General features: G+C 40.6%; 1 protein-coding gene and 1 pseudogene across 1 annotated transcript in view; both read left to right on the top strand.

Moving 5' to 3' along the window:
* The first annotated feature begins 2,147 nt into the window (after positions 1–2,147).
* Positions 2,148–12,366, top strand: part of EHHADH (enoyl-CoA hydratase and 3-hydroxyacyl CoA dehydrogenase) — a 91,224-nt gene continuing 81,005 nt past the window's right edge. The window contains exons 1-2 of the mRNA XM_033211943.1: positions 2,148–2,294; positions 7,504–7,607. Of these exons, the coding sequence (XP_033067834.1) occupies positions 2,221–2,294; positions 7,504–7,607 (178 nt within the window). The 5' untranslated portion in view covers positions 2,148–2,220. The remainder of the gene's footprint in view (positions 2,295–7,503; positions 7,608–12,366) is intronic.
* LOC117083839 lies at positions 10,376–11,983 on the top strand (annotated as a pseudogene).

Below are 12,366 nucleotides of genomic sequence, written 5' to 3'. Positions count from 1 at the left end.
AGTAACCAATGGAAACTTCTAGAGGATATTGAAATCCCAGAAAATTCTGTAACTGGGCCACTGAGCCACTTGCTCAGGCCTGCTCCCACCCTGTGGAGTGTGTTTTCATTTTCAATAAATCTCCGCTTTTGTTACTTCATTCTTTCCTTGCTTTGTTTTTGCATTTTCAATTCTTTGGTTAAAATGCCAAGAACCTGGACACCCTCCACCCATAACAGTTTCACTAGTTGCATGTGATTGTAAGACAAATAAAAATGATGTTGAGGGCCAGGTGTGGTGGCTCACACCTGTAATCCCAGCACTTTGGGAGGCTGAGGCGGGCGGATCACAAGGTCAGGAGATCGAGACCATCCTGGCTAACACGGTGAAACCCCATCTCTACGAAAAATACAAAAAATTAGCGAGGCGTGGTGGCAGGTGCCTGTAGTCCCAGCTACTCAGGAGGTTGAGGCAGGAGAATGGCATGAATCTGGGAGGCGGAGCTTGCAGTGAGCCGAGATCACGCCACTGTACTCCAGGCTGGGTGACAGAGTGAGACTCTGCCTCAAAAAAAAAAAAAAAGTGATGTTGAGGCAGGAGAATATGGCCTGGAGGCAGGGAACCTAAGGACTTCCTAGAACTAAATCAAATGATGGCAACACTTCAGCTATGACAGAAAATATTCTCTTCATTTACCTAGGGTGTACACTGAGTAAATGACTTTGAAACTTTACTTGGTCCTTTTCATTTACATAGGGTGTACACCCAGTAACTAATGGGAAACCTCTAGAGGGTATTGAAACCCCAAAAAATTCTGTAACAAGGTCCCTTGAACCTCTTTCTCCGGCCCACTCCCACCCTGTGGAGTGTCTTTTCGTTTTCAATAAATATCTGCTTCTGTTGCTTTGTTTTTTCCTGCTTTGTTTGTGTGTTTTGTCCAATTCTTTGTTCAAAACACCAAGAACCTGGACAACTTGCAGTCCAGACCCTCCTCTAGTAACAATGTTATATAAGTATTTGTTTGATGTTAGTGTAATCACTGGATGAGTTCTTCCTGCCTCTGCACAAACAAAATCAATTCAAGAAGACTACAGTATTGCAGTAAGGATAGAATTTAATTGATGTGAGGCTGGCCACGCCACATGGGAGATGGAGTTATTACTCAAATCAATCTCATTGAAGTCTAGTAGGTTAGGGGTTTTTCAAAGGTAGTTTGGTGGGCAGGGACTAGAGTATGGAAAGTGCTGACTGGTTGGGTTGGAGATGAAATCATAGGGGGTTGAAGCTATTCTCTTGTGCTGAGTTGCTTGTGGGTGGGGCCGCAAGAGCGGTGGACAGGTCCAGATGGAGCCATCAGTGTCAGGCATGCAAAAAACCTGAAAAAACGCCTCAAAAGGCCAAACTTAGGTTCTACAATAGTGATGTTATCTGCAGGAGTAAATGGGGGTTGTCTATTTGGTGGCCTCTGGAATAATGGCTGGCAATAGTCTATGTCTACACCTTAGCAGACAGAATTCACACTCCTCTATCCTCCTAGCCTGGTGGTCTCTCAGTTAAGCTTTACAAAGGCAGTAGAGTTTTGGGGAAGGGCTATTATCATTTAAACTATAAACTAAATGTCTCCCAAAGTTAACTTGACCTGAGCTCAGGAATAATTAAGGGCAGCTAAAGGTAAGATGGGGTTGGTTAAATCAGATCTCTTTCACTGCCATAATTTTCTCACTGTTAGAATTTTTGCAAAGGCTGTTTTATTAGTACCCTACTCATTTAGGTGAAGTGAACAATGTGTATTTTATGTGTTCCAGATGTGCATCAATATCACATAACTGTCAGGGCCCCAGGTATCTGTCCCTGTTCAGAAAGATCATGAAGATGAATACCGCGATGCGGACAGCTTGCCCGACTCAGCGAACTCAGAACTTGTCCTCAGTAGCCAGCCCCTATGGGCCAAGGGGTTGCAAACTTCGACTTGCCGGCAATTACACCTGTTTCCATCATTCTCCTTGCTGTACCTTGTGGTGGGAGCAGCATGGGAGTCAATAAAGATAAAGCGACAAGCGTCTGGAGAGCGCGGGGTGGGGTCTCTGGAGAGGAGGGCTGGGTGGGAAGAGGCGCGGCGGGAGGCGGCGCCCGGGCTCGCATTGGCTCAGCCGGCGTCCCTCCTCTGGGGGCCGGGCGCACCCGGAAAAGTGGCTTTGCCTGGCGGCGAGAGGCAGAGGTGCCCTCGGTGATAGAAGAAACATGGCCGAGTATACGCGGCTGCACAACGCCTTGGCGCTGATCCGCCTCCGAAACCCGCCGGTCAACGCGATCAGGTAACGGGCTCGGTCGCCTCCAGCCTGGAGACCGTGCGGGCCTTACCCGCCCTCCGGCTCCGGAGGCTTTGACTCTCCCCGGCTGGTTTAAACCGAGAAGGACACTCAGAGTTGAGCAACTGGTACATGCCAGGAGCCTTTTTTTCCTTTTTCTTTCTTTCTTTCCTTTTTTTTTTTTTTTTTTAACCTAGATTAGCTTGGTTAATCTTCGCAGAGAACTCTCGTCCCCGTTTTACTGATAAAGAAACTGAGGTTGAGACAGATCAGCACTTAGGGAGTCCGCCTCGACCTGTTCCTTCATGCAGAGTCCTCTTGCTTACTTGCAACTTTGGCTTTGCAGGCCGACTTTCTAATCCAAAGGTCTTAACTTAGTTTGATGTTGGACTTTGATCCAATCTCACTCCCCAACTTTGAGTCCAGGCTGCCCTTACAATGTTTGGCTAAAGGCTTTCGGAATAGGGCAATAAAATGGTTTAATATTTAAAAATAATAATAAAAGTCCCACTAATGCCAGCGCAGTGATTAAAGCAGAATTGTGCCCTGGTCCAGAAACGCAAAATTATTTCTCCTGATTTGTTTAAACCTCAGGACTTTGGTGCTTCCGAGGAAGACTCACATCAGACTAACCCTATGTAATGACGTTTTCTGAAAAACTGCACCTTGTCTTCTTTTTCTCACTGGGAAGTATTTGCCTTGTGTGGTGCACTTAAAATATTAAAAAGTGAGATCAATGTTGCTCTTTTGAAAAGTAATGAAGTTGTTCGGTTTGGTCATTCTACATCTCTTAAAAAAAGTAGTTATACATCAGCCTTGAAGAAGAATTACCTATCCACAGGGAATAAGATTAGTGGAAATCATAATTTACCAAGAATATATAAAGCATATAGAGAAAGGTCTTTGGTCAAAATTCTTATCACATGCTGCTGAAGCAAAGAGACTGAAATGAGAAGACCTGCTAATTTTAATACAATTTAAAAATCCTACTGTCATCAGATTTGATTTATCATTAGTATTAATATTAATTCAATATGAATTATGACATTTAATAATGCCAAAAAAATGCAGGACTAAAATCACACAAGGATGACATGTCTACTAACTTGCCATTCCCAGAATAAAAAGCAAAATATCTGTTATGTTGGTTTTGACAAAGAAAAATGTAAGTAATATGATTACTTGTCCATTTTGGACTGGTCTATATACTGATTAGAATTGCTAGATATTAGGACCTTAGGGGGAAAAGTTCCATACTCTTAATACTCATGACTAGGAATGTTTTCTGACAACTGTTCTTTTTTATTTTTTAGTTTGTTTGTTTGTTTTGAGATGGAGTCTTGCTCTGTCGCCAGGCTGGAGTGCAGTGGTGTGATCTCGACTCACTGCAACCTCTGCCTCCCAGGTTCAAGTGATTCCCCTGCCTCAGCCTCCTGAGTAGCTGGGCCTACAGGTGTGCGCCACCACACCCAGCTAATTTTTTGTATTTTAGTAGAGACAGGGTTTCACCATGTTGGCCAGGATGGTCTCAATCTCCTGACCTCGTGATCCACCCACCTGGGCCTCCCAAAGTGCTGGGATTACAGGCGTGAGCCACGTGCCTAGCCTCTGACAACTGTTTTAAATGTTTCTGGAATTTAACCTGCTCTCCCTGCCCACCCATGCAACCGCTTGTACCACCCCCATCCCCTTTGCAGGAGAAATGTTAGGGCCTACTTCATAAAGTTGTGAAGTTTAAATCAGCTGGAAATTATAAAGTGGCATGTAATAGATGTTGGTTATCATTCCTGTTAGTCAGAAGACCTATTCAAGCCCCTAACAACAGGCCCTGCTACTCAGGACTCACTTCAGTTTCATCAAGAAGATATTCTCCACTTGGGAATAAGTACTTCTCTGCCCTTTTTCGTCTGTCTTCTGAACATTTTTTAGGTAGAAATGTACATCCTTGGAGTTCCTCAAGTTTAATAGATTCCTCAATTTTTTTATTACACTTTTCTTTCTTTCCTCCCTTTCTTCCTTTTCCGCTTCCTATTTCTAATTTTATATGGGAAGGTGTCTCTCCCTAGCTGATTGAGAGATTCTTACTTGAGTGTAACACACACATATATGTAATTTTTTTCCCCAAAACAAATAGTTTAAATCCTTCATTGCTAGTTTAGCAGCCATGTTTGCTTCCATTCAGATAAACACCAGCCCCCTTTATAAGCGTAGGACATGCCTGATTAATAGGCCTGTCTCCCAGAACAATGGCTTTCACACTATTGCTTTACTATGATCCACAGACTAAGACAGCTCACGTTTTTACATAGCAATTCAAGACACACTTACATACAAACACGTAACTGAAAACAGTTTCCTAAAACAAAACCTATCCTTACTTGGTGTATTGTTTGATATAGTCTATTTTCTCTTCTTTTCCTTTGAAAAAATCCTGGTCACAAGCCACAAACTTGATTTGATGACGTTTGGTTAAGAAACAAACAAACAAAAAAACTGTCTGAAAAAAAAAGAAAGACCTCCTATAGTCAAAGAAGCTGAAGAGTTTTGGTCAGTAGTCATGAAATGCTGTCTCTACTCCAGATTCTATTTCCTTATGCCTGACAGTATTAACAGGAGAAAATAATTTCGTAACTTCTGTGGCCTTTACATTGCTGTGACTCTGTCAGCTTGAATCTAGTAAAGTGTGTATCTGTTATAGCTATTTTCATTTTTTTCCTATTTTTGATATTTGCAAAATTATGAGCATAAATATAAAAGGAAGATTGGTTGAAATAGGAAAAGCTGGTTTCTTCTCCTCAGTGGCACTGATTGAGCTAATTTTGGCTAGTTTTGTAGGCATTGTTTATTCAGAAGGAAATGTGTGCCTTTTGGATTTTTTGATTATATAATGGTTCTGAATTTGCTTTTCATGATCAGATTTGGCTTCTAATTAACCAGCTGAAGGCAAGAGGTTTTGTCTGATTTCATCTAGGTTAAGAGGTGAAAAGTAATTAGGTGAAAGGGAACCATTATATACAAGGGCAAGTATCCTTTTTATTGCTTGGGTTTTTAACTCATAGTTATTGGTCTTAACAATATGGCCTTTACAGAAGTTTGTTGTTGTTTGTTTTGTTTTAAAATTTATTTTTAACCCTGTATACTAAAGAACAGAGATTTTACCCAGAATACTTGGAATTCCAAGGCAAAACTGATTGGAATCTGGTTCTGTGATTTTTCTTTTAAGCAGTTCCTCACCACTTGCCCTAGATTCTCTTCGGTTGCTTGGTACTTATTAATCCCCTCCTTCTTCACAAATTTTCTCTCTTGGTCTTTGTGACTTTGAGCTCATTTCCTGAATCACGCTGCTGAGCTTGTCCCACTTCTTAAATGAAGATATATCCAGAGGATCTGCCCTCAGCTCCTTTTTCCATTGGTAGACTCATTCAGTCTTGGTTTTAGCTATCTCTTTTGTGGATGACTTCCTTATATACTAAAACTTGGCAAAATCTGCTACATGCCCTATCTTTCCACGATCTTGCCTTTATCTCTTATCTAAGATTATGCTTGGCTGTCACTGACACAATACTCAAGATAATAGTGAACTAGACAATAAAAAGCTAATTTCTCTCACGACAGTGTCCTGGAATGATACAGCTGCTCCACAATCAACAAGGGCCTCAATTATTTATTCTGTCTATCTCTTGCTCTACCATCCTCAATACATAGCTTCTATCTCCTGATCCAAGGTGGCTGCTCCTGATCTAACCATCATTGGTGCCAGGAGTAGGGAGGAAAGAAAAAGGGAAAAGCATACCCAAATCTTTAAGAACCCTTCTCAAAAGTTGCATATACCAAATATGCTTACATCCCATTGGCTAGAACTTAGTTCCTTGTGCGGACCTTACTGTAAAGCAGGCTGGAAAATGTAGTCTTTCTTTTGGGCAACCATATTTTTGTATTAGTTCATTTTCACATTGCTATAAAGACATACCCAAGACTGGGTAATTTATAAAGGAGGGAGGTTTAATTGACTGCCAGTTCCACATGGCTGGGAAAGCCTGGGGAAACTTACAATCATGGCGGAAGGCAAAGGAGAAGCAAGTACCTTCTTCACAAGGTGGCAGGAGAGAGGCATGAGTGCAGGGGGGACTGCCACTTATAAACCACTAGATCTCCTGAGAATTCCCTCATAGAACAACAGCATGGGGCAAACCATTGGTATGATCCAGTCACCTCCCGCCAGATCTTTCCCTGATATGTGGGGATTGCAATTCAAAATGAAGTGTTGGTGGGGATTAAGAGCCAAAACCATATCACATATATTCAAGTAAAAACCAGGTGTTTGAATACTATGAAGAAGACGGAGAGGAATGGATATTTGAGGTAATTCACAGCCCCTGCCACAGCTCCTAGACTGTTTCTCATTTAATTTTCTTATATTTTACCAATATGAAAAATTGAAAGTCATTTCACCCTTCTCAACTTCAACTTCACTTTTTCTTTGTACCTTTGTTACAGCACTCATCTTAGTGCACCTTACATGATAATTATGTACAAGTATTGGATAACTCCTTGTACAGTATATAGAAGACATGTAATAATATTTTTAAATTGGTTGGTGCCAATTTTAAGTGGTCAAAGTGAAAGCACAGGGCAGGAAAATTACATTTTTAAAAAGTGGATTCATTTAATCTGTTCTGTGCTTAATTAATCATAGGCACATATATTATTTGTAGAACAAATATAATAGTCATAGTAGACACATATATTATTTGTTGGAAGCTTTATTGAGAAGTATCTACAGTTCTTTTTTTTTTTTTTTTTTTGAGGCGGAGTCTCGCTCTGTCTCCCGGACTGGAGTGCAGTGGCCAGATCTCAGCTCACTGCAAGCTCCGCCTCCCGGGTTTACGCCATTCTCCTGCCTCAGCCTCCCGAGTAGCTGGGACTACAGGCGCCCGCCACCTCGCCCAGCTAGTTTTTTTTTTTTTTGTATTTTTAGTAGAGACGGGGTTTCACTGTGTTAGCCAGGATGATCTCGATCTCCTGACCTCGTGATCCACCCGTCTCGGCCTCCCAAAGTGCTGGGATTACAGGCTTGAGCCACCGCGCCCGGCCTATCTACAGTTCTTATCCATTATGTGTGTGTTTAATTTTTCATTGTTAGGAAAGGAAAACACTCTGAATGGTAGGAATTTAATTCTGACTAATTTACTTTATGTATTTTGTTTTCTTTTAGTACGGCTGTACTCCGTGATGTAAAAGAAGGACTACAGAAAGCTGTAATAGACCATACAATAAAAGCCATTGTGATTTGTGGAGCAGAGGGCAAATTTTCTGCAGGTAACTTAAATCTAACCCTTTCCCACTATCTCTGGAATCCAACTACAGACTGAGACCAATACTACATTAGCTGTGCTTGTGGGTAATAACTTAGTGTAGGTAATGGAAATGACAGACTTGAGTGAGAATGAGAAACATTATGGAGAAAGGGACAGGAATTACAAGAGAGACCCAGAGAAGTCTTTGGGCTTAGTTTCTTTTATAGTGGATTGGGGTTTTAGAGTATATTTAGTTCCAGACTTGATGGCTGTTATACACCTGCTGATATATACCTGCATTGCATGTATCTCCACCACATATGGGCTTGGGCAAATCTCTTTAACCTCCTGAACCTCAATTTCTCTATCTATAAAGTAGGAACAATAATATCTATTTTAAGGGGTTTTTGTGACATTAAATGAGATAACATATCTGAAAGCCTCTACTACGGTACCTACACACAGAAGATGGTCAATAAATGTTACTGTTTAATTCACACAGAGTCTTATAATAGAATTCATTTTTCTTCTGATAATCACCCATCTCAGTGACCATGGCACTGTTTTATTGGGTTATTGTGTAAAGATGCAAAATTATTGACAAAATATGGCAAAAGTATTTTGAAATGGTGATTTATTCAATGGTATATATGGCATCTTTTCCTTAATGAATACATTATACCCTTTGACAAAAGTCACATGGGCCGGGCGCGGTGGCTCAAGCCTGTAATCCCAGCACTTTGGGAGGCCGAGACGGGTGGATCACGAGGTCAGGAGATCGAGACCATCCTGGCTAACACGGTGAAACCTCGTCTCTACTAAAAATACAAAAACTAGCCGGGCGAGGTGGCGGGCGCCTATAGTCCCAGCTATTCAGGAGGCTGAGGCAGGAGAATGGCGTAAATCCGGGAGGCGGAGCTTGCAGTGAGCTGAGATCTGGCCACTGCACTCCAGCCCGGGCGACAGAGCAAGACTCCGCCTCAAAAAAAAAAAAAAAAAAAAGACAAAAGTCACATGGATATGGGGGCCTATTCAACCTTACTGTAGCCAGAGAAATTTAATGTGTGTTAATCGTAGCCTGAAAAGACACAGATGTTAGAATCATGGCAATAAATAAATATAAAAATGTGAATCATTATAATATTACCATTTATCTTGCCTGTTATGTGCTAGTACCATGTAGGTTATTTATTAATAATAATAAAAGTAATAGTATTTTTAAACACATTCTATTTTAATTCTCAGTTAGTCCTACAATCCTCATTTACAAGTAAGAGGAGATTTTGAGCCTGAAAGAGATTAATATAATGTCCCAAACCTTAACCAGTTATTAAATAGCTTACTCACTGTTTGGAAACTTACGGTTTGGCACCCAAGAGGATGACAATGACGCATGGAAAGAGTGATCAGAATGATAAAGAACTTGATATTTCTTTGTAAGAAAGAAGGTAGATGAGGTTGTTTGCTTTTTTCTTGTATATTTGTTTGAGTTCTTGGTAGATTCTGGATATTAGCCCTTTGTCAGATGAGTAGGTTGCAAAAATTTTTTCCCATTCTGTAGGTTGCCTGTTCACTCTGATGGTAGTTTCTTTGGCTGTGCAAAAGCTCTTTAGTTTAATTAGATCCCATGTGTCAATTTTTGCTTTTGCTGCCGTTGCTAAAGTGGGGAAAGGATATGAACAGACATTTCTCAAAAGAAGACATCCATACAGCCAACAGACACATGAAAAAATGCTCATCATCACTGGCCATCAGAGAAATGCAAATCAAAACCACAATGAGATACCATCTCACACCAGTTAGAATGGCAATCATTAAGAAGTCAGGAAACAACAGGTGTTGGAGAGGATGTGGAGAAATAGGAACACTTTTACACTGTTGGTGGGATTGTAAACTAGTTCAACCATTATGGAAAACAGTATGGCGATTCCTCAAGGATCTAGAACTAGTTGTACCATATGACCCAGCCATCCCACTACTGGGTATATACCCAAAGGATTATAAATTACTCTACTACGAAGACACATGCACACGTTTGTTTATTGCGGCACTATTCACAATAGCAAAGACTTGGAATCAACCCAAATGTCCATCAGTGACAGACTGGATTAAGAAAATGTGGCACATATACACCATGGAATACTATGCAGCCATCAAAAAGGATGAGTTTGCGTCCTTTGTAGGGACATGGATGCAGCTGGAAACCATCATTCTTAGCAAACTATCACAAGAAGAGAAAACCAAACACCGCATGTTCTCACTCATAGGTGGGAACTGAACAATGAGATCACTTGGACTCGGGAAGGGGAACATCACACACTGGGGCCTATCATGGGGAGGGGGGAGGAGGGAGGGATTGCATTGGGGAGTTATACATGATATAAACGTCATGCACATGTACCCTAGAACTTAAAGTATAATTAAAAAAAAAAAAAAAAAAAAGAAGAAGGTAGATGAGAGAATGCAATTAGAGTTAGGAGGCAGAAAAAATTATTCTTCTAAAAAAGTATTAGGGATTATGAAACTTGGCTTAATGCATGTACATAGAACAATGCACCCCAAAATGGGAGAATATACATTCTTCTGAAATACATCTGGAATGTTTACAAAAATTGACTAGATACTGAATTATAAAATCTTATCTAAATAAATTTCATTAAGAATATATTTGAACCTAATTAACTATAAAGTGAATTGTGATTTAACTGGTGAGAATTGTATTCAAGTGAACTCTGTGTTTTTCTGAAAATAAAAATATAAACAATAAAAAAAAGAATATATTATCTGACAACAATGCAATTAAGCTAGAAATCAATAACAAAATATAACTAGTAATTCTCATATGTTTGGAAGTTAATTTCCAATATCCTCTGAGTAAAAACAGAAATAATGGAATTTAGAAAAAATTGGGAACTGAATGGCAATGAAAACATAATATAAAACTTGAGGGATGCAGCTCAAATAAAACTTATCAGGAAATTTATAGCTTTAAAAATATATATTAGAAAAGAAAAAAGGCTGAAATGTAATGACTTAAATATTTATATAAAGGAACTGACTAACAGTAAAATATACCCTAATCAAGTAGAAGAAAGGAAATAATAAAGAGGAGAAATTAATGAAATAGAAAACATTTGAATCAAGAGGAACAACAATGTCAGTTTTTTGAGACTAATACAATTCACAAACTCTGGAGAGATTGAAGGAGAAGATAAGGCACAAACAATGCATATGAAGAATGATGAAAGGGATATCATTGCAGATACTATAGCCTTTAAGAAAGATAATGGCCCTTTGTCTGATACAAGAGCCTAGTGCAGTAGTGGGAGAGGTATTGGCAGGAGCAGCGCTGCTGCGGGGCCTGGGGGTGACCTGTCTGACTTCTCGTCCATGCTGAGCCCACTGGAGCCGCATCCATGTTTGGGGACGAGGTGATTTTTGATCCTACTATGAGCAAGAAGAAAAGAAGATGAAGAAGAAGCCTTTTATGTTAGATGAGGAAGGGGATACCCAAACAGAGGAAACACAGCCTTCAGAAACAAAAATCTGGAGCCAGAGCCAACTGAGGACAAAAATTTGGAAGCTGATGATGAGGACAGTAGGAAAAAAGATGCTTCTGATGATCTAGATGACCAGAACTTCTTTAATCAAAAGAAAAAAGAAAAAAACAAAAAAGATATTTGATATTGATGACGCTGAAGAAGATGTAAAGGATCTTAAGATTGAAAGTGATGTTCAAGGACCAGCTGAACCAGAGCATGACTTTGACATGATGCTTGGCAAGAAAAAGAAGAATGTCAAGTACCCAGATGAGGATGAAATGCTAGAAAAAGATGAAGCTCTAGAAGATGAAGACAGCAAAAAAAGATGATGATATCTCATTCAGTAATCAGACAGGCCCTGCTTGGGTAGGCTCAGAAGGAGACTACACGTAAGAGGAGCTGCTGAATCGTGTGTTCAACATCATAAGGGAAAATAATTCAGATATGGTTGCTGGGGAGAAAAAGAAATTCATTATGAAACCTCCGCAGGTCGTCCGAGTAGGAACCAAGAAAACTTCTTTTGTCAACTTTACAGATATCTGTAAACTATTACATCATCAGCACACTTGCATTTTTGTTGCCTGAATTGGGTACAAGTGGTTCTATAGATGGTAATAACCAACTTGTAAAGGAAGATTCCAACAGAAACAGATAGAAAAGGTCTTACAAAGATTTATCAAGGCATGTGTCGTTTGTCACACATGCAGATCACTGGACACAATCCTGCAGAAGGACATGCAACTCTTATTTCCTACAGTGTGAAACTTGTCATTCTAGATGTGCTGTTGCCAGTATCAAAACCTACTTTCAGACTGTCATGGGCAAGCGAGCACAGCTCCATGCCAAAGCTAACTAATTTGCTAATCACTGACTTTTCTTTTTTTTTTTTGAGACGGAGTCTCGCTCTGTCGCCCAGGCTGGAGTGCAGTGGCCGGATCTCAGCTCACTGCAAGCTCCGCCTCCCGGGTTTACGCCATTCTCCTGCCTCAGCCTCCCCAGTAGCTGGGACTACAAGCGCCCGCCACCTCGCCCGGCTAGTTTTTTGTATTTTTTAGTAGAGACGGGGTTTCACCAGGTTAGCCAGGATGGTCTCGATCTCCTGACCTTGTGATCTGCCCGTCTCGGCCTCCCAAAGTCCTGGGATTACAGGCTTGAGCCACCGCGCCCGGCCATCACTGATTTTTCAAAGTGTGTTGTAGAGATGTGGCTAGACTGGTTTGCCATCAGAGTGGATATACC

The sequence above is a fragment of the Trachypithecus francoisi genome, unplaced genomic scaffold, assembly GCF_009764315.1.
Source record: "Trachypithecus francoisi isolate TF-2019V2 unplaced genomic scaffold, Tfra_2.0 Lachesis_group0, whole genome shotgun sequence".
NCBI classification, from domain to species: Eukaryota; Metazoa; Chordata; class Mammalia; order Primates; family Cercopithecidae; genus Trachypithecus; species Trachypithecus francoisi.
Note: the sequence above shows the minus strand (reverse complement) of the source record. Positions and strands in the feature narration are given on the sequence as shown.